Raw genomic sequence first — 9,015 nt, forward strand, 5'->3', positions numbered from 1 at the left:
TTAAACAATAGCAATAATCCCTTCATATTTCCCATCAACTTCAGCATGCAATATTTAAAATTAAATTTGTATAAATAGGAATATTACATTACCTGTAATTAAGTTTTTTTTTTTTCAATTGAAATTTTATTATTGTTTTAAAATTAATAATAAGCGTAATGGTTTTTAACAGTCAACTATTTAAACTTTTAGAAAATGTTTTGCTTAACAATTTTGGTTTATAAAAAATAATTGCATTTGAAAAAAAAATAATGAAATTGAACTTTGTTAACAAGATTTAAAAGTGTATATTAATAAAAGAAAATTAAACTAGTGGTTATTATTTATTTAACAAGTTATCACTACTAAAAAAAGACCCATGAATTGGCTCTAGTCCACAGGATTTTTGTAAATCTTTTGATCCTGTAGACTTTTTTTATGGAAGATTTTTTGATCATGTAGATTTTTCTTACCCTAAACCACATGGATCAGGACCAAAACAGAGAGACCTAATTGATGAGTCTACCCATAGCAATGAATACTATAAGTACGAGAACAACAAAACAAGAACAATGATGAAGCATACAGACAACGTCAAGAGAAGAAGAATGATGCAATGGTGAACTTTAGAGTGCGGATATGACGATAAATATAGACGTTGAAGTAAATGCAATATGGTAAACAGTGATTACTATGTACCAATTATTCTTTTTAACATTTAACATTTGCTTATCGTTGATTAACACTATAATTTTGCATCTCCCTCAAGGATCTATACATCGCACTCTATAATTCATATTTTTCAAACCTTCGCTTTTAAAAAAATAACTTTCTATTTTAGTCAATGTCGTGAGGAAGTTCTTTTGAAACACAATAAACTTGATTGGACTTTTGGTTTTGTAGTTATAACCATAAAGTAAACATGCATAAAGTAATTACTTTCCTTGTAAACGCACTAAAATACCCCATTGTTTCAACTATTATCATTTTCATAATCAAGAATGATCTTATTCATTCTTTCAATTTTAAAGATCAGTCACAACACACGTAAAAGGCAACGAAATTGCATAATTTTAGATGCAGAGAGTCATACCATATGGACAAATAAAGATTTGTACAAGGCACAAATCTTTCCCTATACAGTTAAAAGCACAGGAGTATTGATAACACTTTATTCCAATGTCTGTTGATATAGATGCACACCGTATTTCCTGAATAAGGCAACAGCAGTCGACCGTAGAGAAGTTACTTAATTAGGGGACAAATTTTTCCTCAATCTTGAAACTGAGGAACATGATGCTCAGAACTCCCTCTCTGGGAACATGATACGAGCTAAGAGAGACCATATGTACAGCAGAGCAGTTGCCCAGGAAGTGACAATCCGAACCCACACAGAAGGCCATCCCACGTCAACCAACTTCCCACTCTCTCCCACAGATGTTGACCAACCTGTCAGAAGCATTGCAGAATACATGCTTGCAAGAGAGAAGATCAAGTGGAAGAAGGCATATGAATATGAAACTGGCTTTGCTTTCTCCTCTTCTTCCTCCCTTGCATCTAGTGGAAGCAGAGGCTTTCCTGCAGAAACACCAGAAATGAAAGATTGTCGATATTTGCATCTGCAATTTTTTGTAATTTAATGCCAATCAAATAAAATAAGACATTATTTTTCTTCATGGCACCAAATTCAGCTTCGAGATCAATAAAACCATTATTCGAAACATTGGATTTAAATAATATTACCAGCTCGAGGGGAGCTAGGGGGGGAAAGTACTGCAGCAGAAGATCCAGCACGCACAGCAGAATAAACAACAGATAGAACAGTTGTGAGTAAACCCAATGTAAGGGTGCCAGTGGAAACAGCTTTGGAGTGTTTGTGAAGACCATTGCACTCGTAATCTCTTGGCTCACTAGCCAGTGCACTATAGCAAAGATAAGTGCAGTACAACGATATTACTGAAGCAGGCAAAACACTTCCGTTTACCTGAATATGAATATAGTTCAGAAACCTCAAATCCAACTAAAGTAATGAATGATCTACAGATAGGTAAAACCTATTCCCATCTAAACAATAAAACTTCAGTAGTTTATGCTTCAAGCCAAAAACTAGGAAAATTAACATACGCATATGAAAAACCAGGGAAATAAATTAGTAGTTAACTACAATGAAATAAAAAAGAAAAAAATAAACTTACTGCAGGATGCAAAGCCACTATGGCAAAAACAAATGCGAGAATCAGGGTCATGGTAATGAAAAAGACGTTGAGGCCACAGTCTTGTCCAGATGGTGTGAAGAGGTGATAGAGAACACCCGAAAATGCAAATGTTGCCACATAACAAACTAGTGAAACAACAAATAGAGCAACGTACCTGTATAAATACACAGGTAAATACTGAAAAAATCATTCAAAAATATAATGACAACTTATCAAATAAAGAAAATGACATTACAGGAATGATATAAAAATCAAACCCCAAAACTAACCAGAATTGTTCATCAAATCCAACCCATTTGTCATTCCATCCATGAACAAAATCTAACAAGAGCATGACTTGAACAAGAAGAAACATGCCTGAGCCAAACTTCGATATTGTTTCTGCATATTGTCATACCTCATCATTATCACAAACAACGAAATAATTTACACATCAAGTGCATATGAAGTGTATGCGAACTATACATATCCTCTTTCAATTCAATAAATTTAAGCACGGTAATCTTTGGTGTCTTTAAAATTTACGGCTTTTATTAAGACCGGACGCTGTTTTCTTTATGATTTCAAACAAATTGACTACACTGGGCATATATAGAAAACAATAAAGTGATAAAATGATATTTAAAACAATATTTTGATCATGAGAAGTAATTCCAAATTCAAAGCAATAGCTCAAATAAATAAGGCACAATGATATATTATTTCAAGAATATTAGAAAAATCTTTTCATTCCAGCTGAACTTCCATCATCCAATGATATTGGGCGCTCCAAAAGTCCATGTAGTGAGCATTTCATGTAGACAGTTACATAAATATTTTTTTATTTTAGTATGATCTGTAAACATTCAAACTTAATGCTCAAAAACATGGAGCTACTCAGGTAGTTTCTTCTTAAAAAAGCACTAACATATTTCAAATGATGAAAAAAGATTATCAATATTGGGTTGTTAACCAAATACACCTTTCACTTCCAACCCATTATCAAATTATGAGTAAACTCATACTTATGAAATGTTAGTCTAAGGCAGTCAAACTACACCCATGATTCAAGTCTTCTAACAGTGTGTTGCGGACAATAAATGAAATTTGTAAAATTCCTTTTCTTGTCTCAAATACAAGTTCTTTTCATATTTTGAAAATTTGAAGCTTATGATTATTTACCAACAGCTTTTCTTTCTCCAAATTACCCCCAAATTTCCAAATTACCCCCAAATTTCCAAATAGCTTTGTTCCCCTTTCTATAGACACATACATAACCACTTTTGTAATTTACTATGTAAAACTAAATTTATTGTTGTATCCAAACAAATATTTTAACATTATTTTGAGCCAACTTACCCAGACAAAACTGATTCTAATTATAATCAATTATTGAAATAATCTAGTTTTTGCAGTTGTCTCAAGCACACCCTATGTCTAGAAGCACAAAGAAGACGACTTATTGAAGACTAGAGACATCAGGCATGAACCAGAAGTATAGCTACATTTTCTATTAACAAGTTGTATGTCCTGAGGTCATCCTGATACTGTTTATTGTAAAATTGTAATCATATTATGCAGGCCCAAATATAAGACTAAAGCAACGTACAAGTACAAAGAGTTCAACATGTATCATAATCAACTATCATGGATCAATGGAATTCACATTAGAAGAAATTCTTACCATAGAAGCTGATGATCTCGTTTGGAACGAAAAACATAAAGATTACCAGAATGAACCAGCAGATAATTTTCATCATCCAACCTCCATGGTGCATACTATCCCGAGGATCCCTCTGGGTTTTTACACCAATCATCAAAACCGCTAGAATAGTGAAAAACAGAAAATTCCCCAAGCTAACCCGCAAAACTGCATCCGTTTCAAACCATTCTCTGCTAGGAGTGTGGCTGAAGTGATTAATCCCTGCGGTATTAAAAACAGCATTAATAACAACGATGTCACCTACACATCTCATAAACTTCAGTCATCCATCAATATACTCTCATTATCAAAACCAAAATTAACATACACATCCTTGGAGAAAAAATATGATAATTCAGCGTGACTTAGCCCCCAACCAAAAATTAGGTTCAAAACTAATTCGAGGCCCCACTAGATTGCAAGGCCCTAATTATGGCTTAATATGCAACAACACTTCAGTTCAGAAAAGAAAATTATGCACTTGTACTACATAGGATATCCGGAATTACGTAACAAACCAATTTTTTACTGAAAAAAAATAAACACAATAGCCAGGCCTATATGCTAGATAAATAAGACCCCAGGGGCATCCTTTCAATCAACAGCTTGTTACTTTCAAGACCAAATTAATTTTGTTTCGAACCTCAAAATAGTTAAAAACACAATGGGACATGGATTGCATACAGAAAACTAAAAAATCGCAGAGAAAATTAACGACTGAGAAAGAAGATGAAATCAATGATTATAGGGTAAATAAAAGGGGGGAAGGGATGGTTACATGGAAGAGACTCCATGAGAGGAGCCGCGACCTCGCGGAGGATCCAAGCCACGATGAGGGAGAAGGCGAAGAGGCCGCAGTAAGCGATCCGCGCGGAACGACGGCTGATTCCCGAAACGACGGTCCTGCACGCGTCGCATGCGCACGCCGCGCAGCATGACGCAAGGCAAGAAGCTGCCCACATCGATATCGATCCTCTTCTTCTTCTTCTTCGGAAATCGAATTAGGGTTTCACGAGCGAGAATTGGTTCAAGTACGAGCTTTGGTGAGAGGTGTTAGGAATCGAATTTGGTTAGGGGGCACACGAAAACGAGTGAAGAGAACGAACAGAAAGAAAAAGAAAAAACTATGAAGAAAATTTGGTAATTACGCGTGACTTGACCTTTTCACCCCTTTTATGACGCGTTGTGTCATATCATATATCTTTAGGGGCATGATAACAATATATCTCTTTATTTAATATATTAAAATAATTATTATTTTTAACATTTTAAATGTTATTTTTGAAGAGGACTGTTTAACAGAAATATATTTAGTGATATTCTTATAACTTTTTATCTTCTTTGATCTTAATTTTATATTTTTAGTTATTTTTTCATGATTTTTACAGGAGTATTTCACTTTATGATAAGCATTTAGTTTTACTTTTTTTCTTTTTTTTTCTTACAATATATTTTTAAATTTAATTCACAGTTCATTTAATTGAGCAACTAGTCCAAAAAGAAGACCCCATCAAAAACGACTTCAACCTATTATTAGGTTTGGCCAGTATAATTAGACATACATTATGTATTTAATTTCAAAAAATTATTTATTTAAAAAATATTCGATTTGCAACTTTAAAGAAAATATTTATTTAAAAAATGTAAGATTGAAGATGTAATTAAATCAAAAAAGACTTTATGCAAACCATTGACAAAATATTTATTATTATCCACCTCTCAAATTTTTAATCAACAAAAATAATCAATAACTTCGTTAGAAGTATATAGGCAAATAAGTTTGATGTCGAACTATGTCACAAATTAATATAGTATATAAATTTTTTATTTCTTTTTTGTGAAGATATAAATAAAAGTTATATTTATTTAAAACAAAAAATAGAATAATAATAACAATAAATTATTTTATTTATTAAAAAATTAATGAATACAATCGAACATAATCTTTGTCTTATAATAAACTTGGATATTTTGATGACTTAATTTTTCAATCTATTACTTTTATTTTTTAAGGGGAGAATAAAAAATTATAAGAGTTTGAGAATTTTTGCATCCAGGACAATTTATACAAACGTTGATAATAATAGATATTTATTTCACCTTTTAAAAAATTTAAATTTTAGAAAAAATAATCAAATTGAAAAAAAAAATAGATAAACCAAACACGCGTTAGAACATTTTGCAAAAAGGTTATTTTCACCTAAATAGATTTCCTATTTGACTAATGTGTTATGAAGGAAAAAACAAAAACTGTTTTTTAAGTATTCAACTATAAAAATATTAAACACACTTCCTACCTACATTATGTTAAAAATGATATATTTTAACAATCAAAAGTTAATTTAACTTCATCTAGATCTTAATTGTAGATGATAAAATACCTGCAATTTAAATATAATAATATCACAAAATAGATAAGTTATCTACTTTTAATCATAACGATATAAACAAGTGTTTAGATTTTAAATATATCTATCTAGAAAAATAATTATATCATTTTTAACTCGAATATGCTTTAAAATAAATAACAATATTATATATATATATATATATATATATATATATATATATTTTGAAAAGATAATTTTTTTGTAAATACATGTCAAATAAAATTATAGTTTATCATATAAAATTCAACCGAACAAGTCTAATCTGTTTTAAAATATCACCAACTCTAAAATATAAAATATAATCTCATTTTTATTGTATTTAATAAAAATATTAAATATATTTTATATTATATAAAGAATATCTTTTAGAGAAGATAAAACAAGTTTATCATAAATTTATTTATACAAATTATTTTTATCTTATCTTTTTATCTTTTTTTAATTAGAATATGATTTTTGTTTTTATAATCCATCACTATAAAAGTATATAGTTGTAGCTTTGCATTATTATTTTTATTTTTGGAGAGAGATAAGAATAGAGATATTAAGATGGTCATCCTTTCTAGTCCTGTGATGACACGATCAGTGTGGTCGTATAATCTTGAAACGGAGTTTGAGTTGATTCATAAGATGATTAGATTCTTCTCTTTCATCTCTATGGACACCGAGTTTCCTGGTGTCATCTTCCAGTCGGATTCCATACTTCGACAACCACAAAATAATTACACTGTGATGAAGGCTAATGTGGACAATATGCATCTCCTTCAAGTCGGCCTAACCCTTTCAGACTGTCATGGCAACCTACCAACCTTTGGAACCTCCAATCGCTTCATTTGGGAATTCAACTTTTGTGAGTTCGACGTCACGTGTCATCCCCATGCTCCCCACTCCATTGCCTTCCTCCAACGTCACGGCATGAATTTTCACAAGAATCGAGTTATTGGAGTTAGCATTATGCGATTTACTGAGCTCATGATGCTTTCAGGACTTGTTTGCAACAATTATACTCATTGGATTACTTTTCATGGTGCTTATGATTTTTCCTACATGATAAAGGTATTGAGCCACCGTTTTCTACACATGCAACCTCTTCTACCTCCTAACTTGAGTGACTTTCTACAACTCGTTAAATTCTTCTTTGGAAAAGAAGTATACGATGTTAAACACCTCATCAGATTTTGTCCAAACCTTTACGGCGGTTTAGATAGAGTTAGTGAGTCATTAGGTTTGGACAATAGTGCTAGAAAAAGTCATCATGCAGGATCCGATAGTTTAGTTACTCTACATGTTTTTAATGAGATTAAACAACGCTATTTTCATACCCAAAATGACTTGAAAAAACATGCAGGTTTTATCTATGGTTTATAAATATTCTGATTTTCCTGTTTTAAAATGATTGTATTTGTTTTGCCTTTATTATTTTCCTTACCATAGTAAAAATGTATAAATTTGATTTAATTTAAATCATCTTATGTGTATTTTTTTTAGCCTCATATTTCTTATTTAATAATAATTTATATAATTATATAATTATATAAAAGGAATTTATGTTTTCTTTTGTATATATATCTTTTAATTTAAATTTTTAATAAGTAATTTTTATAATTTAAAATAATTATGTTATCAATTTTATTTTTAAATGATTATTTTTTAAAATTTAAGTATTTTTTTCATTTGATCTCATTTTCTCACAATTATCATTTACCCAAACATTAGTTTCTTCCTTACAAAAAAAAAATAAAAATATTTGTATTCATTAAAAAAACTCAAATAATTTTAAATATATTTAGTTAGTTCGTCTTCCATTAAAAAATTAATTGATGAATAATTATAAGTATATAGTTTAATATTTTTTTCAATAAATATTATACTTGTTAATGATAAATTTAATTTTATTTCATATATTAATTTATTCAAATTATAATATCATCATCATTTATTAATATACTATATATTGTAGATATTAAATATGTATGTTTACCCTAATAGTTCCTAAGAGTTCTTATATACCGGGTTATATATACATATATTCTAATACTTTTAAAGGAATGTGACGAGTATAAAATTTTTTCTCAAAATATTTTCAAAAAAAAAAATTCAAATAATCAAAACTTTATTCAATTATAATGCGGGAGCGAAATCATAATTATAAACATCGTCTATACAAAATAAAAAAAATCATAATATCACTTTTACATTAAAATACTAAGTCTGAAAACTTTTAAACTATGAAAATTAAATAATTAACCTCGAACTTAAATGTCCCAACTCTCGTCAGCTACTTTGAACTGGTCGTATCTGTAACATCATCTATTTTCGAACAAGTACGATCATCGTAAGTGAAAACCATAATCATAAACATGCAAGGGTGAGCAACCAGAAATTTCATAACATATAACATAATATATATTCATTTTAAATACAAAAAAAGATAAACTATATACTCATATCCCATCACAGCCTTAACATCATAGTCAAACCGTTCATAACCAACGTCGTTTCCTTGCATTTTGTCGGTACAACATGTTCTCAATAACAGGTCGATTTGAGTCGTCTTCCATCATAATTTCAAACCAATCTCCATGACTTCTCAAGGACTAACAAGTAAAAACACTTATACTACGTGCACCAATGCATTATACTCAGCACGAGCCGAAGTCATTGGACGAGACATCTAACTCTCTCGAGTCCTCACGCAAGAGGAACGGTGACACTGAAATCTATGTCTCTACACGAGACTCCAACATCC

General features: G+C 30.4%; 1 protein-coding gene across 1 annotated transcript; it reads right to left on the reverse strand.

Moving 5' to 3' along the window:
- Positions 1 to 1,027: 1,027 nt before the first annotated feature.
- Positions 1,028 to 5,012, reverse strand: LOC108329390 (uncharacterized). The gene is made up of 6 exons (XM_017563568.2): positions 4,655 to 5,012; positions 3,859 to 4,098; positions 2,465 to 2,576; positions 2,175 to 2,349; positions 1,723 to 1,963; positions 1,028 to 1,557 (listed from the first exon to the last, which is right to left on the reverse strand). The coding sequence occupies exons 1-6, from the start codon at positions 4,836 to 4,838 to the stop codon at positions 1,280 to 1,282; spliced, it is 1,230 nt and encodes a 409-aa protein (XP_017419057.1). The 5' UTR covers positions 4,839 to 5,012; the 3' UTR covers positions 1,028 to 1,279.
- Between the last annotated feature and the right edge of the window lie 4,003 nt (positions 5,013 to 9,015).

This window comes from Vigna angularis, chromosome 2 (genome assembly GCF_016808095.1).
Source record: "Vigna angularis cultivar LongXiaoDou No.4 chromosome 2, ASM1680809v1, whole genome shotgun sequence".
Classification (NCBI taxonomy): domain Eukaryota; kingdom Viridiplantae; phylum Streptophyta; class Magnoliopsida; order Fabales; family Fabaceae; genus Vigna; species Vigna angularis.